The sequence below is a fragment of the Heteronotia binoei genome, chromosome 5 (assembly GCF_032191835.1).
Source record: "Heteronotia binoei isolate CCM8104 ecotype False Entrance Well chromosome 5, APGP_CSIRO_Hbin_v1, whole genome shotgun sequence".
Classification (NCBI taxonomy): domain Eukaryota; kingdom Metazoa; phylum Chordata; class Lepidosauria; order Squamata; family Gekkonidae; genus Heteronotia; species Heteronotia binoei.
Genome location: NC_083227.1, coordinates 88406447 through 88431753, shown reverse-complemented (window position 1 = coordinate 88431753; position 25307 = coordinate 88406447). Strand labels below are relative to the sequence as shown.

The 25307-nt window shown below is 40.0% G+C and overlaps 1 protein-coding gene across 1 annotated transcript in view; it reads left to right on the top strand.

Moving 5' to 3' along the window:
- Positions 1-25307, top strand: part of CACNA2D3 (calcium voltage-gated channel auxiliary subunit alpha2delta 3) — a 1102401-nt gene that overhangs the window by 719349 nt on the left and 357745 nt on the right. Inside the window, exons 12-13 of the mRNA XM_060238809.1 lie at positions 4223-4301; positions 15426-15559. Coding sequence (XP_060094792.1) covers positions 4223-4301; positions 15426-15559 — 213 coding nt within the window. The remainder of the gene's footprint in view (positions 1-4222; positions 4302-15425; positions 15560-25307) is intronic.

Here is a 25307-nt window from a genome sequence, read left to right as displayed (position 1 = left end):
CAGATTTTATGCTGTAAGAGTGCCATGGTTACTTTTCTATGGCCATCTGACAATAGTTTAAACAAGTGCAATCTGTTAATTTGCAAGATTGTTCTACAGTTAATGGTGAAGTATAAAGTGGTAGTATATATACTGAAATCAATAACAGTTTCTTTCTTCATGTCAGTTTGCCATATTGACTCTTTCTCTAGGACTCCATGAAGCTCTTATACTGTCTTGTTGGTCCATCTAGCTCGATAGTGAAGCTGTCTTGTTGGTCCATCTAGCTCGATAGTGTTGCCTTCTCTGACTAGCAACAGCTTTCCAGGGTCCCAGTCAGGCAAGGCTCTTCTTTCCCAAAATCTTGTGGATTGAATGTAGAACTGCCTGCATGCAAATCACAGAACTGCACTCCCTCATAACCAGTTGTCCTCTTGCAAGTTCCATTTTGCTCCTCTTTAGCACAATAACCATCTTGACATAACAGATTGATGTAGGTATGTTGTTAAGGAAATAGTCATGCTGTTTTTGTTGCTTTTAAAGCTGATTGTGTGCTCAAGCAAAGGAAAGGGAAGACATAGTGTCTCGGTAGAACAACATTCACACAACCACCCTGATTCACACAATTGTACGTGTATATGTAATGTATATGGATAGAAAAACACTTTAGTGTTTGGGTATATTATGTAGGATGGTGTTTTCTCCTTGTTACTAGCTGCATCTAGGGTTGCCCAAGGGAATGGGAAGGTAGGATTGCCAGATCCAGATAGTGAAACTCTTGGAGATTTGGGAGTGGAACCTGGGAAGGACAGGGGCCTCAGTGAGGTACAAAGCCATAAAGTCCACCCTTCAAAGCATCCATTTTCTCCACTGGAACTGATTTCTGTAGCTTGAAAATGGGCTGTAATTCCAAGGTATCCCCAGACTCCATCTGGAGGCTAGCAAGCCAACCCTGAGAGGGACTGTGATACAAGGTCAAGAACAAAAAAAGCCAAAAGGCTGTCACAATCGTACTTCACTAAACCAAAACTTCAAACTATCTCAAAACAATACAAGGAAGTCTTTGTGTGTCACCTTATACAATCTATTGCTTATAACCATCATATATTACAATCATGAACACTCATATTCTCATATACACCATATAAAGCATTGCTATATATGCCATATATGGATTGAAAATCTCCTTAATGATAATTAAAGTACAAAGTCTTCTTTAAATAATAGTCCAAAGGAACCAGGTAAGGATATTCCGTAGTCACCACCAACGAACTTGTCGACCTGTAGTTTGTTTCCCTAGTGCTTTTTTAAGATGGGACTTGTTGCCTTAAAATTACAAAAACACCTTTTACAATTTTTATGACATGATGCTAGCATATCCCAATTTACTTACAATAGCCAAAGCTCCGGCCTTCACACATCTACTGAATACATTCACATCAAGGAATCTTTCACTGTTCCAACAGCTGTAATTTGCTACCCTAAAACTTTTTATAATCTCCTAAAACAAAGTGAGCATAATACAAACATGCCCCATAACCTACATTACTTACAGTCATCAATGCTCCAATCCTCACACACGATTAATACATTCAGGAATCCTTTGCTGTTCAAATTGCAATAATGTTACCCTGCCCATTCCCTTCTTAAAGCAATAGGGGTATCAGTGGGAATTTGTGACCATTTATGTGGGATGGCAAATGTGTGGGACTTGTAGGTGGAACTGTTATTCTCATCCTATATTAAGTTGGACAGAATCTGTTTTTTAAATGGGAGAGGGGGTGGGTACTGGTGTCCAGACCAAACCAATAAACAAGCTGCTTTTATAGTCTGTCTTTTAAAAAAGATTGCTAACACTGATATGCTAGAGAAAGTTTAAATATATATAAATATATATTTTGTTTGCTGTGGGAACTGCAGTAGTCCCAGTTTATATGTGTATGAAGAGATATATAGTTATATAGACAGTTTTCGCACACAGCTTACCACGGGGTCACATTCCTGTTCTCTCCACAGCGTCCTTCGGATTTCCCACCATCTGCCCTGAAGTTACAGGAAGTGCCGTGGCTTTTGCGTAGCCAATGTAAACCGCTAAAACCCAGTTTACATTTGCTACGCAAAAGCTGCGGCACTTCCTGTAACTTCGGCGCAAATAATGGGAAATCCGACAGACGCTGCGGAGAGGACAGGAACGTGACCGCGTTGTAAGCTGTAAGCGAAAACAGTAATATAGTTATATAGATTTTTTTTGTTGTCTTAGTATGATCTTCAAGTAATTTCTCCTAACTTTTTTGTGACCTATGAACACATTTTTATTTAAAGGTGTGATTTACACAGCTCCTTTTCTTGATTCAACTTGGGTCTCTTGCAAGGCTCCAACATGATTTAACTGTCAAACTCATGAATGAATTGGAGAGAGCTCTGGTTTTTCTTTCCAGGATAGTGGGGGTAGGAAATTATTTGGAAGAGCTTATTGTTTTATTGTGGGAAGACTTATATTAATATATAAGCTCACACATATTGGAGACAAAGAACTTTGCCAATATTCTGTCTCATATCTCCACATCTGTAGTAATAATTTCTTCAGTAATTCAATGCAAGCATCAGACCAAAGAAATTCTACTAAATCTGGACTATAGACCTCTGCATTATGTGACTTTGTGTTGCATCTCAATGGCTTTAATTTCTCATTACACTTAGTCATGTTTCTGGTAACATGCCAAGTGTGTCTTTATTAAGAAAAAGAAAGAACTGTTTTTCAAAACTTCGTTTTTGGTATTAATATAAAACTAAGCCACAATCCTAAATTCATTTACTCAGAAGAAAATTCCACTGAATTCAAGTGGACTTTATTCCCAGTTGAATGTATTCAGAAATAGAGTGCATTTTTGAAATTCCTGACATTTTATAATCTGTTTAACATGACAAACACAGGCAATAGGGCTTTATTAGAATTGCAGATGAATTGCAGATTTATACCCCGCCCTTCTCTCTGAATCAGAGACTCAGAGCGGCTTACAATCTCCTGTATCTTCTCCCCCCACAACAGACACCCTGTGAGGTGGGTGGGGCTGAGAGGGCTCTCACAGCAGCTGCCCTTTCAAGGACAACCTCTGCCAGAGCTATGGCTAACCCAAGACCATTCCAGCAGGTGCAAGTGGAGGAGTGGGGAATCAAACCTGGTTCTCCCAGATAAGAGTCCACACACTTAACCACTACACCAAACTGGCTCTCACAGAATGGTACAGCACGGTGTTTTAATAAAGGGAAAGGAACTGTGGCCAATACTACAGCTCCACCTACAAGTCCCACACATTTGCCATTCCACATAAATGGTCACAAATTCTCACTGATACCCCTCTTGCTTTAAGAAGGGAATGGGCATGGTAACATAGACCACAGTATTATTACATAATTATGGTATTATCACAGAATGGTACAGCACAGTGTTTTAATAAAGGGAAAGAAACTGTGGTCTATACTACTGGTTATAATATTTGCTATCTGTTGCTGTATGTGTGATCCCACTCAGGGCTTTTTTTTGTGATGGTACTCATTGGTATTGCTACTCACTGGTATTAAAATGTGGAATTTGCTGCCAGAGGAATAAACAGCTTTAAAAGCAAATTAGATAGGTTCATGGAGGATAGGTCTATCAGTGGATACTAACCATTTGGGGAACCTCCACATTCAGAGGCATTAAACCTCTGAAACCCAGAGCCAGGAGGCAATGTCAGGGGAAGGCCACAGCCCTGCTTTTGGCCCTCCAGAGGAACTGGTTGGCTACTGTGTGAGACAGGATGCTGGATTAGATGGACCATTTGGTCAGATCTGGCAAGGCTTTTTTAATGTTCCCTCAAGTCCTGAGTCTTATGTGCCAGCCCACCCCAACCCACTAGGCAAGAGAAAGAGTGGGCCCTCATTGATTTTACTATGTAATTTCTGCGTCATTTAATATCTTGTGTTAATACATACTATTAGTTTCAGCTTTGTTTCAAATTTCTGCAATCCTAATGCTATTACATTGCTTATTAGATGTCCCGCACCCTGTTTATTGCATTGACTTACACTGTGCAATCCACCTTGAGTCTCGTGAGAAAGATAGTATATAAAAATGTAAATAAACAATAAAAACAATGCTCACATTTATTTTACTAGTATATTTATGTGTGTTTATTTGCTTGCAGTATTGCATTTTGTATATCTATAGCATATTGGTAGTAATCTACCACTGTATTTTCAGGTTCGTATTTTCACTTACCTGATAGGAAGAGAAACTGCCTTTGCTGATAACCTCAAGTGGATGGCATGTGCCAACAAAGGTGGGTTTAATTTCTGTACATAAAATGTTTATTTAATCGATCCCTGCTGATTTCTGGATTGCTAAAACTCTCTCTGCTCTGATTTTAACCCTGCATTGGTACCTTACATACAAGGCTAAGAATTCTTGTTACCAGAGACAATAATATTCCCCTGGATATCTGTCTAGGCTTGGAAATTTCTGTGGAATTTAAATTTTGCCAAAGGATACTGTGTGGGGGATGGTGGTGGTCAGGACAGGGTATAAATGAACAGAAATAAATAAATGAAATAAATACATTCATGGCAGAATTAATCAGGTCATAACATTTTTCTCAGAAAAAAATATATGCAGGGGTGGAATTATAGCAGGAGCTCCTTTACATATTAGGCCACACACCCCTGATGTAGCCAATCCTCCAAGAGCTTACATCAGGGGTGTGTGGCCTAATATGCAAAGGAGCTCCTGCTAGAATTCAACCCCTGAATATATGCCTTTGCAACCTACTGTAATTTCTTATTCTCAGAACTTAGTGCAAAGTATTGCATCTCTCTTTTTAGTTGAATATGCAAAGGAAAAAAAAAATCTTCACCAATTCTGCAACAACCTCTTTGCCTACCAATGAACTTCTGGGAATAGTTAAAGGTGCCAAAGTTTGGTTTTGATGCCTAAGAGAGAACCTCATCTTGTATGGGACATCCCCATACAATATAGTCCATGGTTCTCGCTCCAAATTCCTCCTCTTCAAGAAGCTAGATTCCTAGGACTTTAAGCAGAGCCCTTGCCTTTGTGGTGGCAGCTCTGTAGAGCAGCTTAGCTTCTTGAGCCTCTTACTATAGTTTTTAAGAAAGGCTGGCTAAACCATTCTCTTAGATATAACCTTCAGGATGTGTTATGTATGGGAATTTAAGATTACCTGTGGACTGTTGAGGGTATTCCGACCTGGCTCATTGGAGCCATACAGACCAAGCTTGGGGAACTGGGAGCAATGGACAGCAGGATCCAAATACCTGCTGCCTGGGACCAATCACAGGGAACCAGCCAGTTTGAATGACCAAATGCCATGCTTGCGTGAGAACCCGGAGTTGTATATAGCTCAGGCCCCGTTGGCCATTTCCTCAGTCTTATGCCTAGCCTTTACTATGCTGGTTCAATAAAGAGCTGATGTTCACTACCACCTCGCCTCATCAATGCATAGAACCCACTATATTATAGAATGGTTTATAAATGGGTAATAAGTGCTCTGTTTAATCAAGGAAAAGGAATTTTTTGTGTTAGATTTAAATTTGATGCTGTTTTAATTGACATTTGTTTGAATTTTTATCTGCAATTAGCCACTTCGTATTGTTGTCATTGTTAACAGTTTAGGTCCATTCTCATTGCAATGACAGCAGTCAAAAATAAAAATAAATTCATTTGTCTGTTTTATATTATTTATGCACTTTTAACACGGACATACAATTTATACTCAGTTTATATGTACAGTGTGTGTGGTATATATGTATTTACAAAAAATATTGAAAAATAATATTTTACAGGAAATGTTTAACATGGGAAACTGAAAATGGCACAGAAATAAAGAGTCAAAAATTTAATTAACATAAGAACATAAGAGAAGCCATGTTGGATCAGGCCAACGGCCCATCCTGTCCAACACTCTGTATCACACAGTGGCCAATAATTTATATATATACACACACTGTTGCTAATAGCCACTGATGGACCTCTGCTCCATATTTTTATCTAACCCCCTCTTGAAGCTGGCTATGCCTGTAGCCGCCACCACCTCCTGTGGCAGTGAATTCCACATGTTAATCACCCTTTGGGTGAAGAAGTACCTCCTTTTATCTGATCTAACCCGACTGCTCAGCAATTTCATTGAATGCCCACGAGTTCTTGTATTGTGAGAAAGGGAGAAAAGTACTTCTTTCTCTACCTTCTCCATCCCATGCATAATCTTGTAAACCTCTATCATGTCACCCCGCAGTCGACGTTTTTCCAAGCTAAAGAGCCCCAAGCGTTTTAACCTTTCTTCATAGGGAAAGTGTTCCAAGCCTGTAATCATTCTAGTTGCCCTTTTCTGCACTTTTTCCAATGCTATAATATCCTTTTTGAGGTGCGGTGACCAGAATTACTGGCTGATTTGTTTTCAGTTCCCTTCCTAGAGCAAGGCCAACAAAATTAGTGCAAGGAATTAACAACATTGAAATTGGAATTTTCTGTAGCATCTCTAATTACATATTCAGAGAAATGATCATTCTTCCCAAGTATTGTAATTTTAGCTCTAAAAGTTCTACCTTTTACAGAACTTCCTTTTAAAGATTCGTATGTAGCTTTTGAGTTGGTAAGAAATACCAGAGATCCTAGCCAATCCCAATACTCTCAGCAAAAGTAGGCATCATAATTGATACCAGAATAATTTGTTATGCTTAAGAGAGAGCAACTATTTTTAAAACAGTCTCATTTCTCAATCATAAGTTTTCAAGATGACATCCAGTCTAAAGCATAAAAACAATATACAGTGCAATCATAAAAACACTTTCCTAGGATTAAGCCCATTGAGAGCAGACCTGAATAGGATCCTCTTTGGGATTGCTTTCATGTATTAATTACATATTTTAAAGCATGCCAGTCTTTCTGTAGCACAGATTTCTTCACTCAAATGTATGGAGATGGCTTAATTTTAAGGTATGTAAGGGCACCAAAAGAAGTTGATAGTTGTTTAATTATAACAAAACACAGAGGATCCCAAATACAGAATGCAACACAGCTATAAAAGTCATGGAGACAGGGTCATAAGTAACATTTTTGCTTTTGTTCAAATGGCCAAAGGGCTTTCCCCCATTTTATCCCAACATCTGCCCTTTGAAATAGGTTAGGTTGAAAGGTAATGACAAGGTCAACCAATAAGTGTTATGGCTTAGTCAGTATTTAAATTAAGGTCTCCCCATTCCAGATTTGACATTACACCATACAGGCCTGGCAGTACAGTTTCCAGCACCCCAGGCCAGATGCCACTTGTCTGCCCCCCACACTGAGTAAATTTACTGATGACATCACAATGATGTCACTGTCATGCCCCCCCAACTTTGCGGAGGCTGCCCCCTAGTGGGCATGCCCAGATAGCGGGCATGCCCAGAGTGTACTCGCTGCCCTCCCTGACTTTATGGAGGCTTCCTGAGGCTTGGGTAGCCTCCGGAAAGTCCCAAGACAGTGGGTGTGCCCAGAGTGTGCTTGCTGCTCTCCCTGACTTTGTGGAGGCCGCCCGAGGCTCAGGAAGCCTCCACAAAGTCAGGACTGCAGTGGAGCATGGGGAGGGGGGCGTCTCATGGCGCCCCTAGGCCAAGTGGCACCCGAGGTGGCCGCCTACTTGGCCTACTCCCACACGCCGGCCCTAACACCATACTGGCCATGAGAGGTAGGGATGATACATCAAAAATGGACTCAACTGCCTTAGCAACAGCCGTCCACCTTTTCCTGAGAGTGAAATCTGGCTAATGGTTCAGCTCCCCAAATGTCATCCTTCAAACACACATTTTCAGCTTGGCTCCACCCAGGTGGACTTTGCTACTTCTAACAGAGCAAGCACTGGTTCAAAATTAGTTTTCCAATGATGAATGCTATGCCTCAGTTCCTCTTCTTGTAGACTCAGTTACTGACAGTCATGCCTGGTGGTGCTACAGTTTTATCTGTTTTTACATTTTATACTAAAGTTTTCTCACGACATTCTAATGATTCATTTGAAGAACATCCATTTAGTCATGGATTATTTCTTTAACCACTGTCTGTGCCCATCTGATGGAAATTACTGAGTTTAAAGTCTTATCTTAATCAGTTAATGTTGCACTAGGATTTAGCCTTAGTCATTGTATAACAATCCTTTGAAGCATGTTTTAAAAGACGGTTTCGTCAACAGCAAAGAATTTTAACTTTTTAGACGGTACGTTACCCATGCTTCAAAAAGATCTAAGCATAGCCATTCAGAAAATATGAGCCTGAGGAAGTAGGTTGCTTTCTCGCTAGTTAATCTGGTATATTATAGTCCAGTTTCTACTGATGAAAAGGTAAAGATTTTATGTTAGTTTCCAAGATCAAATGACATATATGGAAGAATTTTCCTTTGATTTTATCAAGGATGGTAAAAAAAATCTTCTGTCAGATCCAGTAGAGAGAGGTGTTTAAAAATCCGCCCATATTGGTTTGCTTATATGTCTTCCTTTATAAACTTCTCAGTGCTGAAAGCCCCAAATACACCAGCTCATAATATTTAGGGAGCAAAGGAATACTGAACTTTTTTTTGGAAACAGATCCAAATGTGCTTGGAGCACACAAACGCTTACGTTCTGAATAAAACTTTGTTGGTCTTAAAGATGCACTTGACTCCTGCTTTGTTTTTTTTAAAACAGTTTACTTTAAGCAAGTGATTACCTCCACTTTTCTTACCAGTAGGGGCCAAAAGAGGCTTTAAAAATAAAATAAACAACAATTTAAGCAAAATATAATTTTAGTAAAGCAAGAAAACAAAAAAAAAAACCCATAGTATCCAGGTCCTGAATGAATCTGTAGAGCACTGTCAAGGGTTAATGCCACCTAACAAAGTCTGAGAACTTAAGAGTGACAGGCAGTTCACATGGAATTTTGTGGAGAGAGTCAGTTAAGAAATGACCTTTGGGAACTGACTGTTGAAGAAGAGACAATTAAGCATTGACTATTGTACCATAGAGTTTTCTCTCCCAAATGGCTACAGCACCCAGGAAAACCATAGAGTTTTCCCGGAAACGCCTAGAGCAGCCCCGCACGGGCACCACCATTTCGATGACGTCACTTCCGGGTGATATCACCGTGCCAGCGATGTAGAGGGAAGTTCCTCCTGGGCAGGGGATTCCCCGCCCGGACTGGGGGTTTGGCAGCCCTATGTTCTTGTCATCTAGATTTTAAGAGTAAGTGAAACTCAGAAATCTATGCTTGGGTGTTTAAGCAGAAACTAAAAAGAAAGCCTCTCTCCTCAAAGTTTTTAAAGACTGTTTTGAATAGCAGAAACACTTATTTGTTGGCAACAAATTATTTGGAGTTAGTGTGATTACAAAGTTACCTCACTTTTATTATTGGTTCACCTCATACATCTTACCCCTGATTCCACCTGACTTTTTCTCCTCTCAGTCAAATAAAACATTTTCTATATTTTGAATTTGCAAAAGCCTCATTCTTCCAAGTTTCCAAGGACAAGGTCGTACTGAACCCTTGTTTCGCGTGAGCTTCTTCAAGCTGCAACAATCCTGAATAACATGAATAATATACAATGATACAATAAAACCTTATGCACATAAGCCATAAAAACATTTTAACCCTGAATAAAATCAACAAACCTCTTAGCAATTTCTCTTAAGTGTTAGACCAAACAGCCAGCATATTTGAAGGAACACCTACAAGGTGCTACAGTGAGTCATGCTAAATGGCTTATATGCAGCAGGTGCAACAATTCAAAAAGTTCCTTAAAGCTACAGAGTACCCAGCTACAGTAATGCTAAAAACTTATTATAACAAATATCCAAAGCACATGCCAATAAATTATTTTATAAACAGTATAAAATATAAACAGTATATTTTATAAAAAACATGCCAAATCCCAATCACTATTTAGACCACGAGGAAACATCGTCCCTAATTTAAAGATCATGCGCATCTCCTGCTGATGTAACCATCTGCTACAATCTATCCTACTTTGCAAATGCATTGGAAACTTAAGAAGTACACAAAAACATAAAGAGTCTGGATCATGATTAAACCGAATGAAGTGCCCCACCAAAGGAGCATCTACCACACGATTCTTTAGTCTCGATTTATGTTCCAACACACGTGTACGAGTAGCACTTGTGGTGGATCCCAAATAAAGTTTTTTACATGGACACAAAACCTTGTCCATTGGCAACTTGGATTATTGGCTGCATCTTTGGACAGACATTAAACATCTGGAGTACTACACCAGGATTGCATGGAATAAGATGGGAAGTTTTACCATAGGATGAAAAGAAAGATTCTTGGTGCTATTGCTTCCCTTTCTATTAAGGACTAAAAGTTATGGTTGTTTTGTAATTTATGATGGTGGAATTTGTGTTTTTTGTCCTTTTGCCGTGTTACTCTCTGTGTGTTGTATAACGTCCAGGTGAGGGCTGGTGATCTCCTGGAATTACAGCAGATCTCCAGACTACAAAGATCAGTTCCCCTGGGGTATATGACAATATACCTTGCCTTCCCCAGGCTACACTGAAAATCTCCAGGAATTTCTCAACCTTTTCTTGAGCAGCAGAAGACATTTGTTGCTAATTTTTTCAATGAAAGGGCTAAAAGGGCTAAAACCAATTTCGCAATTGCTAGATCCTTATCACTGAGCAAAAGAGCCAGGGTATCCAGAGTAGGAAGGGGGCAATTGGTTGAATAAAGGCTTAATATAGTAATCCCTCATAACCTAAAAAAAATCTACATTCAAACGGAGCAAAAACCTCCAACATCTCTTGCCTGACTCACCTGGAGAAAAATTGCTGACTGACCCCAAAGGGTCAATCAGCATTTCCCTGAGTTTGTAAGAAGGGCAATAAGAACTAAGCACTGATGCAGCTCTTCCAGCTGTCCCTCTCATGATCTGCCTAATTCAGACTACAGAATCAGCACTGCTTTCAGCCATCTAGCAAAGGAAGGGAAGCTCACCACTTCCCAAGGAAGTCTGTTCCTCTGAGGAACCGCTTTGATTGTCAGGAAGTTCTTCCTATTGTTTAGCCAGAAACCTTCCCAGCCATGCAGGCTGCTGAGCACCTGGGACTCTCAGCCATGGGTGAGTGCAAGTTGGCTCAGGATGGAAGTGGGAGAGGGCAGCTGTCAGTGTGAGGCACAGTGATGGCAGCTGTCACAGAGTGAGAGAAGTCTCAGAGGGAGTGGGAGAGGACAGCTGCTGCCTGGCAGTGTGAGGCACAGTGGTGGCAAACATTTTGATGGGATAGTCGGGGGGTCAGGTACAGCTTGGAAGTTGAGGGGCCTTGTATATGTGTTGGGGCAGGGCCCTGGGAAGCCCTCCGTGGCTACAGGCCCGGAATGCAGTGGTAGAGGACAATCAGGAAGAGAGGAAGCTGGAAGTTTGAGCAAAAAGGGAAACTCTTTCCCCTTCTTCCCTCATTCAGGCCAGCTGACTTTCTCAAGTCCTCAGTTGTAATAGTGCTTGGGACCAAAGCAGCTCTTCTGGCTTGTGCAGTCAAGGGCTTTCCTTCCCCACCATCCCACAAGCCTGAATGGGTAGATAAAGAAGGTACTAAGTAAGGCCAGCAGCAATTAAATTTCATCATATCCCTGATGGTTGCAAATCAACTGATATCTACGGCTTTTCCCCACACACAGCATTCTAGTAACAAGTACACGGAGGAACCATATTTGTGGGATGAACAACATGGTTTCTTGCCACACTGTTGAAGTAGTACATTAATTAATCCCAATATAGAGTCAAGACATTTCTGTTTTACATTCCAGCCTTCCTTTTCTTCACCAGTTCAGCTAAGGAATGTTGAATTTAGCCAAACTATGCCTGCATAAATCTGAATTATTTCTCTGTTGCTTAAGAATTATAATTTATATAAGTATGTCAGAAGAATCCCTCAGTGTTTACTTTATTATCACCTATGTTGGGTTTTTTTTTAATACTTCTCTGCTGCTTCATGGCTTGTTTATTGCACTGATCTCTCTGGCTGCTAAAACAAAATCACTCAAATAAGTTAGGTCTTGATCTCTTATCAGCTGTAATCCTGCCAAATGCTTTGTGAGTATGATGGGGGCTAAGGATAATAGTTACAAGAGAGTAGCAAGACTTGGCAATGCCGGTGTATAGAGTACCAGAAATGCAGCACTGCAGTCTAATTCTTACATGAATGGGTAAGCCAAACTGTGTCTCAGAAGTCACTACCCTGAAAATCAATTTTCCTTGTGGTGATTTTCCCCTTGGAAACACAGCAGAGATGGAGGATGTTTGAAAGATTTCCAGCTTGACTGGCTTAGGGATACTGAAATCCTTTATCTAGAACTGAATCACTATGCAAGTTTATACCACCCTCTGTTAGACCCCCAACTTGCACATCAGCATGTTTCCCTGCCTGTTACAGAAGTAGACTTTATCTTGAGGGAGCATGGACTTAATGAGGCAAAGCAGCAACCCATTTTAAATACATTAAAAACAGTCAAGACCCTAAAGCTGCTTCAGAATGACTTAGGAAAGTTTACAGCAATCTTCCTCTTCATCTGTAGGAGACGATGCCCAAAGGATTAAAATATTACCAGGATCTTCAGATGAACAAGTAACGTTTTCCTAGTGTTCAGCATGCCAAATGTTATAGTATTCAGCCACTGCCTCTCCCTCAACAGTCCATTTGAACTGAAAGCTTGCCAGCTGTAAAAACAAAGGCAGATCTTAATGTTTTAGTTAGCCACAAACAAAAGAACCAGTATTAAGCAAGTCATTAGGAAAATAGTCTACATCGCTATGGTAATTTTAAGGCTCCTTTTCATTTAATGTTAGTTTATTTTATTAATTATGCATCATGTAGATGGCACTGAGCATACAATGAGGAGAGAAGTAGGGGAAATTTCTCAGAACAACTGTGTAGCATCTGGGGGAAAGGGGACAATAGGCTCTGTAGCTTGTGAGTTACAGTCATGTACTTGTTTGATTTTATAATACCAAAGAATAATTGCAATGCAAATGCCAGAAGCATACATAATCCAACACTACTTCAGTTTCTTCAGACTGTGGGCAGACCTGCATGTATAGTAAAAACCTTTAATCTGTCTTCTTCTAAGAGAAAATTTTGGAGATGGACTTGAATGTAAACAAATATGAGTTGTTTTAGCCCACTGCACGTCTGATACCTGTCCTCGCTGCTGTTCAGGCAATACAAAAAACAAACACTGTGATATACTTGCTAACAACATTTAGTAAAACCTTTTTAAGAATCATGTAACTTTTGTACACATTATAAAGAAGTCACGGCCGGTGCATCCCAGTAGGTCAGGTTGTGAGGAAAATACCCCTATTTCCAGAACATTGTAGTCACCCGCTGGGTTGCCAGGGTGCCTGGAGACTCAACTCACACACATCTGCCAGGAGAACGTGGGTTTTGTCTACCAAACTGGAAGGGACTTATGAGTACTAACAGCCACAACATTGCAGCAGCACTCTGTGCCTCTGGAGGAGTGCTGTCCAGGAGAATCAATGGTTTCCAGTTGCTCCGTGTGACACCCATCTTGGCTGTGGAGCGGAAAAAGCTGCACAGTTAGGAACTGTCCAGGCAAGCGGTTTTCAGCCTTGACCAGAGAATCCATCTTGGGAGGCTAACACCACCAGCAGCTATCTTCCTGCAGTACCAGACTCCGTTACAGCGAAGCGGGAGGCCCACGTACTCAACAGATGTCACCTGTGCATAAGAGCCATCAAGCTTATCTTAGGAGTGGACCCTGTCAGACCACCTAAGCCTTTGTCCAACGGAACTCAAGACAAAGACTGTTGCCAATAGAAGATCGAAGAAGAGGAAGAACATCTTCACCCAGAGCCAAGTTCCATTGTATAGACCGGGTGTTACCTAGGTGGCAATTTGGCCATCTATTGTCATCTTTTTAGATAAGTTTGATAGACTTAAGTACCCCCCACCTTAACAATTGGAGCCCTCTGTCATGCAATCTGGCATGTTTAATACTCCTGCCACAGAGTTTTCAGGTATTCCTAGAGAGGACTAAGAAAGAAGTATCATAAAATTTTGGTCGATTCCTAGAGCAGTGTGAAGTCACTTTCAAGTTTCCCCAGAAGTGACTTCATGCTGTTAACCAGTAGCCACCCCTCATGTCCCCAAACCTTTTGTCTCCTTTTGGTTGCTTGACAACCTTGTTTAACAGAACCAGACTTTGGAAGAGGTTTTTTTTTTTTGTCTATGTGATTTTTGAATGAATATTTTTGTACATAAATATTTTTAAATTTATGCAATTACTTCATCTAATTATATAGAGCACATGATGTCATAATTTAAGACTCTACATTTTATAGACTGTACATATTATTGTCTCCAGTTCTGTACATGTGTTTATGTGCAAACATACTATATCCTGGTAGATGTTTTATCATTCTTCAGGGCTAGATCACTAACCACATATCTCAATTTTACTACATTGTTTGAACTGAGCAATTTATAAAAGATAAAACAGTGGGAATCACTGAAGTCAACAGTACAGTTCTCACAGTACCTTTCAGATTCCTTATAACCTCAAATATGGTCCTTGTTTTATATACTGGTAAGCATTATTTTCAGGTGGGCTAGCATTATTATACATAATATTAAGATCACTTTTGCAATTGGGACTGTGGTAAAGAAGAGAATACAGAGGGGGAGCTCTGTGAAAGAATCAGGAATAGTATAAAAACCAGATAACATTTCTTTTTGCTGCTGAAGAATCATAATCTAAAGTATTTAGGTTTAGAACTAATAGACCAGAGTGTGATTGAACTAAAAATGTTATAAGGTTTTGTGATACTGGATGCTTGGAATAGTTGCTCTGTGCTGAATTCACAAAGCTCCAACATCTTAAAAGCATTTGCCTTTAAGAACAAATCTCCTTTTATTTTATCCCAAAGCTGAAAAATTCACTTGGAACCAAAAGAATTAGGACAGGCTGTGCAATGGTGTATAACACTCCTGAGGAATGGAACCTTTCAGGACTGACATATCATTTCACAGACTTGTGATTTCACAAATTAATGCTTGACAGGGCTTTGTGTTGGATTTTTTTTCTGCAGGTTTTTTATGTTTCATTGTTAAGGTATGAACAGGAGATGAGATGAATGTAATTATCAGGGTTCTTTTTCTAGCAGGAGCTCCTCTGCATATTAGGCCACACCCCCTGATGTAGCCAATCCTCCAGGAGCTTACAGTAGGGCCTGTACTAAGAGCCCTCTAAGCTCTTGGGGATTGGCTACATCAGGCGGGCATGGCCTAATATGCAGAGGTGCTCCTGCTAGAAAAAGAGCCCTGGTAATTATAATGCATAATGTTTGATACAGTATCCCATACTCAGCTCTGTCCATATGGCCTCATATATCTGATGTTATTTTCAATTTCCACAGGGTTTTTCACTCAGATCTCTACTCTAGCTGATGTGCAGGAAAATGTCATGGAATATCTGCATGTGCTTAGTCGACCCAAAGTGATTGATCAAGAGCATGATGTGATATGGACTGAAGCCTATGTTGACAGCACTGTAAGTCTGCATGAAGCAACATTTGAGTTATACATTGTGTTTACCTACAAAGCACCAAGAAGAATTTGGTGCAGGACTGATACTGCATTTAGTGCTACATAGAATGCTCTGAGTTTCCACTCTTTTGAATGTGGATTGTGCATGTGCTGCTAAAATAGAGCTCAGTTTTCATAGCTTGAATGAACCAATTACAACTTCCGTGGTTGATGGAAAGTTTTTTACTTTGTAAAGAATGTAAGGCTTCGTGTATTAAAGCCCCAGTAAGTAAAGCTGCCATTCACTCATCAAATACATCAAATAAATATTAATGTATGGAGTAAGCTTTTATCATCTACTGCTCTTCTACAACCATAGTCACTACCAATAGACCAAATGACAAGGAAATGGTTCTGATGCTATGAAGCATAAGTAGGCAGCTTGTTAAACATTGACAAGTATACCAGGAGCCTGTGAATGACTGCTAATCTACACACCTTAGCTACATGCAATTAACTTTATTTGCATACCATTATCATGAATGTGGTGAATGTCAAGCCATAGCTTTTATAGATCTAATCCAAAATTACTTGCATTAATCTTAATTAAGAAAAACAATTTCTGGTTAAACCCCTTGGAAAGTATCAAGGTGAGTTTGAAAATAATTCTGTAAATATATAATTGTCTGTGTATGCACATTGAAATTGGTTTATTTGGTATTCCATTAGCAAACCCTATAAAAATTTGCCCTGAAAACTGCATGAGTATACTTGAAGATGTTGCATAAAAAGGGAGATATCTTTCATGCTGTCGTTGAGGAGATAATCTTCTTTTAGTGAGCAGTTAGAAGAAAATATTACTTCTTGTACTATTTTTCAATGACAGTATAATGATTTTGTTTTGGTTTTACATTTTTCTATGGTAAGTCTTTTAAAGCTGATCTAGATTATTGTATAGTATACTTGCAATATATACATATAATTCTGTAATTGAAGTTTTTGCATCATGGAATCACGTCACACAAACAGCTGGGCATATATTCTAACAATTAATAGTTTCTAGTCTTGATTCTAGTTGTCTCTGCTGCTAAAATTTTAGTTTTGTTTTTTTACCTCCACTAGAATTGGTGAAGTTTAGCAATCTGAAAAGGCAAGCTCAAACATACGTTTTAGAAAAGCAAAACAAAAGTAAAGATAGACTAAAATATTTTCACAGTTCATGAGAACTATGTATCTTAAACACAAATCTACATTGTAACTTTCCAGAAGCATAGATTAAAAATCAAATTTTATTTATGAACTGTATAAATGTAAATTGCCTTATTCTGACAAGTCTATAAAATTGTATAGCTATGAACATGCTTCATGTTTTTATGTGAGTTGGGATTATAGAATTCAAGCCTCATATGGTCCAGCACAAATCTTTAGTTCTGTCTCCTTTTGAATCCTAAATATCAATGGGTAGTTGCTAATGCAACAGGTTTCTTGCTGCTATTTCATGACAATAGTTTCAGTTTGAGTTTTGCTCAGGTGGTGCCCTAGATTAATCAACCTATGTTTGCAAAAAGCTTGAGCCTCCTGTGGTCAACTGTAAGTCCTCCTCCCATATATGTTTTCATTTCTCTCATGCTAGCAAGAGGATTATGGGAAAAAGTGAGCCTTGTAGCTCCTGATGAGCAGTGAGATTTTGATATGAAGGAGTATTCATTAGTTGCCACCACTTGCTTTCTAGAGAGGCAAAGCCTCACATGTTGTTTTTAAAATGCATATGCAAATATTTCACCTCTTTGTTTTAAAACAAACATTTCTTTGTTTAATTTTACTTACATTATGCCATGGACTTCAAGTATGTCTACATCTGTTTTTAAAGAGTTTGACATTAACTGAAGTTTGCTGTTCAAAGGACTTAGAAGAGTGACTTCAGTGGACTTAGAAAGGTGCAATTTTGCTTAACATTGCACTGTTTGTTAGCCTGGAGACCTAGCTGGGCAGCATGGCATGCTTTCCTCCCTGTGCCCCCTCCACAGAGTCCAAGTCAGGCCCCATCATAGGCCTACCTGGGAGGGGAGGGACATGTTTTTCTGTTGTTGCTGCTGACTGGCCCCCAAGCTGCCTGCCCAGCCAGTGCTGCCTTTCAGTCACCTTTGCTGGCTATTTCCATCCGCACAGAAGCACAAATGGGATCCATGGGTGAAGACCCAGCTTCATATTACTGTCTAAACCAGACATTATCCATTTTTGCCCAATTTTGAGTAAAGTGATACAGGGACAGGGGTTTCATACAGCAAATTTATTTCTGTTGTCAGAGCTGCTTCTGAAGCATGCTGGTCATATCAAACAGTTCCACTCCCCCCCCCCTCACCTTTTCCACCATGCAGTCTTTCTTGAATTTTTTTGAATTGTTGAGTGCCATAATGCTAGACAAAATAGCAGCAAGACATCTCAATGTTCCCATTACAGCGTTGAAGTGTTATTTTGGTCTAAACTATAACACTAAACTTAGAAAGAGTTAAAAAAAAATGAAAGAAACACTAAGCAGTGGAAAAAGCAAAAAAAAAAAAGAACTACTGGAAGCACTGCAGACAATTTAAACAACATACTACAGTGATTCAGAAGCACGAAGAAGAGGTAAAAATGGAAGAAAGCAGTTTACCTTAAAACTAGCTCAACTATGCTTTGCCAACCAGACGCAAGCAACTTTGTTTGAAAGGGTAAATAAAATCCACTAGCAGCCAGTTGCTAAAATGGTTGTGTCTGAAATGGCACAAAAAAATCTGTTAGCAACCATATATTAAAATGGATTACAAAGGCTGTTTGAAAGGGGACAAATTTTATTATTATTATTATTATTATTATTATTATTATTATTATTATTATTATTATTATTATTATTATTATTATTATTATTATTATTATTATTATTATTATTATTATTAGTTCGGAAAAAAGAGAAACTGGGAAAAGGGACCAAATTCTAGTGCTGTACAGTTTGATGATGTATGCAGTCTTAACTGCAAGTTTCCCTTTCTTGTACTGCAAGTCACATTGAAGCATCTACAACTGTAGTAATGTTTTTTTTACATTTCATTTTGCTACATTTTAAACTACTTTCTTCAAGTAGACTTGGAGTTGCGATGAGCTCATTTATTGTCTTTCTCTCTCACACTGCAGTGTTTTGGGGGGTGGCCATCAATAGGTTTTTATTAGGTCAGATTTTGTGCTACTAAAGAGAGCTGATAATGTTCATTCGATTGCATCTCTCACTCTTGTTTGATTTAAAGCAGTTGTGTATTGGACCTCATGGTTAGTTGTGCAAAGTGATTATTGCCTATCACCTGTCTTGGATACTGCTGTCTTATGTGAATGCAGTAGTTGTCCATGGAAGGCTATCTAGAACGTGACATGCTTAGCGGATGGTAGAGCTGCTGGTAGATAGCATCAGTCTTTAACACTTTTTCTGTTCCATTTTTGGTTTATATCTGTATGGAAAAAACTGCCATGAAATACCTCATAGGATTTGAACTGCATTTAGGAGATCATTTTTTAAATGGAAGAGATCAATTTGCAGTTTCAGTTTCACTGCATTCCCCATTGTTATTAAGGCTGTACATAATGATAATGTTGGACAAATCAATAGATATAATAAATTGTACAATGACGTAATGTTTGCAGAAATAGAAGATAACAAGAATGTGGAGGTATAGCATGAAAAATATAGTAGGATTTTTAAAATTCTGTATTGTGTAATTGGAAGTAACATCTAATTGCAAAACTGATCTTAGAAGAGAATTATAACCATATGTGCACAGACTTACCATTAAAACCAGTTAGACTTGATTCTTTTTAAATAACCACTATCTAGAAAAACATATATGTAGAATAAGTCTTGTTGTAGCTGCATATATAGGATTTAGTCATCATTTCTGTTTCTCACTAATTGGTCCACATGTTGCTCAGCTAAACAATGTGCAAGTTCCTTCTTGTATTTTCATACTGTATTGTTTGATTCTCAATCCAACAAATATATCTTGGTTGGGGCATCAGTATCTGTATCTTACTTCTAGATAAAAGCCATATGTTCTTCATTTTTCTAATAGATTCGCTAGGAGCTAGAACTTCTGGCTGCCAGACAATCTTAGGATTTCCTGGCTATTCTACACACAATGCCATACAATAATACTTATTATTACTGTTCTTTTGCTTGTGGAACTTCTTCCTGACATTTTACAACTCATTCTAGAGCAAAATTCAAATGATGCTGAAATCTTATCAAAAATTAAATACTTACATTTCAGAATCAGAATTTGATGTCTGGAAAAAAATTGCTGCCTGACCTCTGCATTTCCCTGGGCATGTAAGAAAGAGCCATAAGAACTAAGCACTGATGCAACCCTTCCTGCTGTCCTTCTCATGATCTGCCTAAATTCACAGAATCTGCATTGCTGTCAGATGACCATCTAGCCTTTGTTTAAAAACCTCCAAGTAAGGAGAGCCCACCACCTTCCGAGGAAGTCTGTTCCACTGAGGAACCGCTCTATTAGGAAATTCTTCTTAATGTTTAGTTGAAAACTCTTCTGATTTAATTCCAACCTGTTGATTCTGGTCTGATATTCTGGGGCTGCAGAAAACACTCAGCACCATCCTCTGTACTACTTGGTTATCATACAACTACTTGGTTATCATACAACTTCTCAGCCATCTCTTCAGCCGTTGTCACCTCTACACATACCCAGTTCCTTCAGTCTTTCTTTATAGGACTTGGTCTCCAGACCTCTCACATTTAAAGTTTAAATGCATTCAGTTCACTCCCTTGTGGCACAACTCAGTGAGTGAAATTCTCCATTATAATCTATGGGGACAGCCCATAATAAATTTTGGTTTCTGAATTTATTATGGAGCCAAATAAATTTGAGTTTTCCAAATACCAGTGCAGTACTGATACTGGTATTTGGGAATATTTGGGAATTCTGATATGTTTTGGGTTCAATAGATCTGAATCAGAAATATATATACATTTGCACACCCCTAAGGAAATCACTTCTAGACATTTGTTGCCTTGGAAACCCTGCAGGGTTGCTGTAAGTCAGCTGTGACTGGATGGCAAAAAATAACAAAAGTACTGCAGAATTGTCATGGGTTCAATAGGAGGGAATTAGGGATCTGGCAAATGCTGTATGGATTAGCAGCAATGTCCCAACACCACCTTCATTTCTAAAATCAGGGCAGAAATGTGTCTAAATAATTCTACCTTCCAGAAGTACCTGGAGTTGAATCCATTTCACTACTTTATCTAAACATGTTAAGCTGAGGTCTTATTTATAAATCCCTAAATCTTAGGGTTCTAGGAAAGGTCTTTTAAAAGTGAAAGATATTGCCACTGCTTCTTTCAAGAAGGCAGGCACTGTCCCATGCTAAAAGGGGATATTAATCACTTCCAAAATAGTTCTTGCCAGAGTTACCAAGTAGGGTCAAGAAGCGTAAATAGTTGGTTACATCTTGCTAAGTACATTGAATTTTTTTTAAAAAAACAGCTCCTGAGAACCCTGGAGAGCTATTGCCAGTCTGAATAGACGATACCGACGAAGGTTGATTCAGTATTAGCAGATTCAAGTGTACATGTCTTCATGATTCTGGACAGATGCATTTCCCTCACTTCTATGACCACCATATAAATGGCCTTCAAAAGGTTCCAGAATATGTTTTATTAGACTCATTGGATATTTTTCTATGACTTGTTCTCCAGCATCACCTATTATTCTTCATTATACAAGGATAATGTTTTCTAGGATATAGATTGATATATAGGCTGCAGTGCATTCATCTTTACATTGAGTATAAAGACCATTGTATCTAACAGCTTTTAGGAAGAAAATGAAGTAAATTTTTACCACATTTCTGTTAGCAATATACTCAAATATTGCATTGAGTATTTTTAGAGGCACGTTAATTGTGCTATTATCATAGTGAGTATAATTAGCATTTTAAATAAATAAGGTACTGAGAGCCTCTTCTTTCTGATGGATATGGATTTAAGCCCTGAAAAAGCCATTAAAATATTTCACAGGTTACTTGAAATGGTCTTGCAAGACTACATCAAGTAATTATTAATAGAAGCTAATGAAAATTTCAGTAAACAACATAACTAGGTGAGAGAAGGAAATGCCTATTTTATGAAGTCACTCACAAAGTGGAAATACCTTTTAACACTATATTTTGTGGTAGCATTTGCTATCAGTCTGTTATACTTTTCCTCCCTTGCCTAGGGGGGGGGGGGCTGGATGGCACAGGCTCAAAATTCATTTTAACTTTGGTAATTTCAGGGCATGATTATCATTTTCATTCAATTTGGGGAGTATTGTTCCACTGTATGGATGCGATCTCCCGATACAATAATGGTACCGGTAGTTGCAATATCTAATGAAAATTATAATCATTATGTAATTATAATCAATCCCTTCCCAACTTTATGATACAGAATTAAAAAGATAATTTTTGAAGTGCAAGGTCTTAGTCTGGTTTAAGGATTGTTGTAACAGTTTAGTTGCTCAAATATATCTGCAGTAAGAAGTCTGGCAAGAAGCTTGTTATAATTTCCAAGAACATCAACCACAGGTTTTAAGAACAATCTACCTCCAAGTTCATTGTGCCAGCCAAAAAATCCAGTTTTTCACTGAAAAGTTTTACTGCTGAATATTTAAAAAGATGAAGGACTGTTGATGCAAACTGTGTAAGGGGCAAAAAGGCCCAATGTAGTAATTGGCAAAGTAACAAATCCTCTCTAAACTGATTTGCAGCCAAGATAGCCAGTTCACAGCAACTGGATTCTCGTAAAGTGCAACAACAGTGACTGTGGTGCTTTCCAGACTACTTCTGCCTTTCAGGTTTTTGTGGGTGTCATGGCAGTTCTGATGACCAAACTATCAGTGCAATCAGTTCACACTTATATGGGTTGGGTTTTTTTTTTTGGGGGGGGGGTTTATGCCACAGTTCCGTCTGTTCACATTCACATGATTTTCCAAATCCCCCCTTTGCATATTCATTGAAGCACTGCAGTGTCAGCAGCCGCAAGGTGGCTGCACAATCCCCACTATACATTCCCTGTCCATCACACTACAACTAAAAGTTGTTCCTAGTGCATGTGTCTCACCCTTTACTGGTTGCCTCTTTTCCCATTGTTGAACAATCTCCCTCATTGGCTCACCCCCAAACTTAAATTCCTTTACCTGACTTGCATCAGGTACATAGCTCCTATGGCCTACCTCGAGTATTTGATACCCAGATCAGATCATTTGGTAACACCCCTCTTTATATGACAAAATTATCCAGGTCAGGGCTCATGTGAGCTTACTTCTGATGAACTCAGTGGGGCTTATGTTTCAATAAGCATGTGTGGAGAAGGGTGTTTCCAGGATGAACCTGTGTCCTTAAGTGGGAGATGAACCTGTGTCCTTAAGTGGGAGAGAGGCTCCATGAAATCCCCCTCCTCGCTTTGCTCTGCTGAGCCACCAACTTTGTACAGAATGGTGGCTGATCTCCCCAGAGAAGCTCTGCATTTATGCATACAAACACCCACCCCTTTGGAAGAGTCTTTGGTCAAACAATATTCGTTCATGCTTTCATGAGGGCCAAGGACTACAAGCTTTTGACATGAGATAGTCCCACTGAACAACTTGAAATTTGCTGTCACCAATGCATGCATAAGATAGATGGGGCTAAAGAGAAAATAAATTTGCAATGATTGGCTGCTGGTGTTGGCCCTCTAAATGGTCCTGACTTTTTGTTTCAATGCAGGCACCCTCCAGTATTGAAACATTTTAGTGCTGGCAAGCAAGTATTTTTTAAAAAGTTTGCTTTTCCTCCCAGTACTCCTCAAGGCTGAAGAAAATGTTCAGATTCTGGGCAAGAGGTTATGTTGCAAATGTATTTCACACTAGGGGAGATGATGATGATGATGATGATGATGAAGAAGAAGAAGAAGAAGGCCAGTTGTTAAAAAAATACAATGGGATTTAGAAAGAGGCTTTGGGTGAGTGCCCCCTACCCTTGCTGTCTTCCCACCCACCCAAGTGAAGGTATCCACTCCCCCCATCTTCAGCAGGCCTGTAGCAATGGGAGAGCCTGGGGGGCCCAGCCTCCCCACCCAAAAAACCCTTCGACCTGTATGGCCCCTCCTAGCAGCCCCGCTCTCCCCGCCGCTGCTGTTCTGGTGACTCCAATCTCCCTGCCGCTCTGGCAGCCCCTGCCCCCCTGTGCGGTGCCTCCCCCCCTCTCACCCACCCAGTGAAACGGCAGATCTTGGGGCTCTTTCAAGACCCCTCCTGCCAATAAGCTAATCGGTGGGAAAAGCCATGCCGAGGCTTTTTCAGCAGCTTGCTGGTCTGGAGAGCATCTGAAGGCTGGCATAGGAGTGCCGGCCTCGGCGCGGCTTTTCCCATCGATCAGCTGATTGGCAGGGGGGGCCTTGAAAGAGTCATAGGAGCTGGCACTTCACCAGGTGAGGGGGGGAGCAGCTTACATCATTCTCCTCTGCTCCCTTTGATCTGAACAACAACCCTGTGAGGCAGATTAGGCTGGAAGTCTGTGACTGGTCCAAAAGCACCCAGTCAGCTGTGTCTGGCAGACCTCACTCTGAAGCCCTGACTCCTATGCCCTCCTCAAACTCTACCACAGAATCTCCAGGAATTTCCCACCAACCTGGAACTGGCAGCTATAGTCAGGAGTGGCCCCAATGAGTTCTGCCTCAGAGTCCTGCCTCTGATAACATTGTTGATCTTAAGCACCCTGCTTATCTGTCCACCCTGCATAGCAGCCGTTTTCTCCAGGGAAACTGATCTCTGCCATCTGGAGATTAGTTGGAATTCTGAGTGATCGCCAGCCCTCACCTGGAGATTGGCAACAGTGGTTCCCAGGAGGAAATTGATGGTTTGGAATCTATGGCATTGTACCTGTCTAAGGTCCCACCCCTCCTCAAACCCCACCCTCTCCAGGCGCCACCCCTCAAATCTTCAGGAGTTTCCCAATTTGGAATTGGCAACTCTATCTCCTTCTTAGTCAATAGTCCTGGGACAATGCTGAGGGAACGAGGGTGAGAGGAGTGACAGGAAAGAGGCAGGAAAGACAGTAAAGGTGGGACAACCATGCCGTCTGAGGAAACTCTCCCATCAGTTGGCAGAGAAGACACGGAGAAGCATTGCAGATGCATCTGTCGCTGAGGTAAGACTATTTTGGGAGTTTGTTCAACATTCCTGGGCCTGGTCAGCCAGTGGAAGGGGAGTCAGCCAGTGGAAGGCCAGAGACAGTGACAGATGCTTCATTAGCCAATATTTGATACCCCACAGCCAACCAATGAGGGAGCTGGGATATGCTACTGTGAAGGGAATTATATATAAAACATCATCATCATCTCACCCAATCCCTACTCCTGCAGGGCTCTGGGCAATGTATAAGTCCCTAAAAACATACAAATAAAACAATCAGCAACTTTAAAATGTTTTAAAATCAGATGGTGATTAATCAATCCCATTTCAGACTGTAAGGAGGCAAAATGCATCTAGAGAGCAGAGAAGGGTGCCAGCTAAGATGCTAACAGTTGCTGTCCGCAACTAAAAGTCTGGTGGAACATTTCTGCCTTACAGGCCCTGAGGAATTGCATAAGGCCTTGATGGAATTGCATGAACCTGATGAAATCCTGCAGAAAGTTCCACCAGGTTGCGGCCAGAACCGAAAAGGCTCTGACCCTGGTTGAGGACAGCCAGATGTCATTAGAGCCAGGG